Raw genomic sequence first — 1,064 nt, forward strand, 5'->3', positions numbered from 1 at the left:
GCAGGTCAGGAAGCAGTGCTGCTTCCCTCCCCCACCTGACGAAAGGCATGGGATCCACCAGCACAATTCAGGCTCCCCACATGCTGGCTGGTGTGGTGCCTATTGGGTAGGTGATCTTGGGAGTTGGCTGCTGAGGTTGCCTTTGGTGGGCCAATGGGGCTGAAGCCGGGGGCTGGTGACTCGGCGACAGTGACAGACACAAGGCTGTGCACCCTAGCCCGGCCTCACCTCTGCATGCCCTCCTGGGGACAGGACGCTGTGGCAGTGCTCACATTTCAGACAGAATGGGTGCCAGTTCTTGCCCAGGGAGCTCACCTTCTCTGCTGTGGGGGACAAGGTGCAACTGGGCAGAGCCAGGCCAAGCACAAGGCGCCCTCCTTTCCCCCCTGTTCCCCCCCCCACCGTGATTCCTAGAGACGATGGGGAGTGTCTCCGGGAGGCCAGTTCCATCCCGCCCGAGTGCTGTGCACCCCATAGGTGGAAAAGGGGGCTGGGACCACACAGTGGCCAGCTCCTTGCGTCCTCATGGAGCCCAAAGGCTCTCACTCGCCCCGTCTTCTCCCCTTCCTCCGCCCAGGCCTCACCAAAGAAAACGGGTTGCTGGCAACGTGGGCAGGTCCAGCTCATGGCTCCGCTCTGAGCAGCCGGCGCCGCACACTGTGGTCAAGTCCTCCGGGGTTCAGTTCCCGCCCCCTTCGCTGGCCCCTCCCATGGCTCAGCCTTGAGCCTCTTTGGGCTGAATCCGCTGCTCCTCTGTTCCCACAGTGGCAGTCCTGGCTGCCAGAAATTTAGAACCACTCCACCTGGGGAACGCGGGCAACTTTGCTGTTACTTCCAAACACTGAAGTATCGGACCGGTGGACAGGAGAGAAGATCCTGAAGCTAGACTGGGAAGGGAGGGAGTAATGAAGACGCCTGGAAGGGTGGCACTAGTTCCTGGCTTGGTACAGAGAGGAAAACTGTTCAGAGTGTAGACGCCATGAAAACACCATTATTTCCCCAAAGCGAGGAGTTAGGCATTCTTTGAAATGGTTTCATTCCGCCTTCTCCGTGGCAGATGGTTA

At 59.7% G+C, this 1,064-nt stretch overlaps 1 protein-coding gene across 1 annotated transcript in view; it reads right to left on the bottom strand.

Moving 5' to 3' along the window:
• The window catches only part of CRIP3 (cysteine rich protein 3), a 3,407-nt gene extending 2,780 nt beyond the window's left edge, over positions 1-627 (bottom strand). The window contains exons 1-2 of the mRNA XM_007458256.1: positions 585-627; positions 229-323 (exon numbers count right to left, since the gene is read on the bottom strand). Coding sequence (XP_007458318.1) covers positions 229-323; positions 585-627 — 138 coding nt within the window. The remainder of the gene's footprint in view (positions 1-228; positions 324-584) is intronic.
• Positions 628-1,064: the final 437 nt, after the last annotated feature.

Source organism: Lipotes vexillifer, unplaced genomic scaffold (genome assembly GCF_000442215.2).
Source record: "Lipotes vexillifer unplaced genomic scaffold, Lipotes_vexillifer_v1.1 scaffold4, whole genome shotgun sequence".
NCBI lineage: Eukaryota > Metazoa > Chordata > Mammalia > Artiodactyla > Lipotidae > Lipotes > Lipotes vexillifer.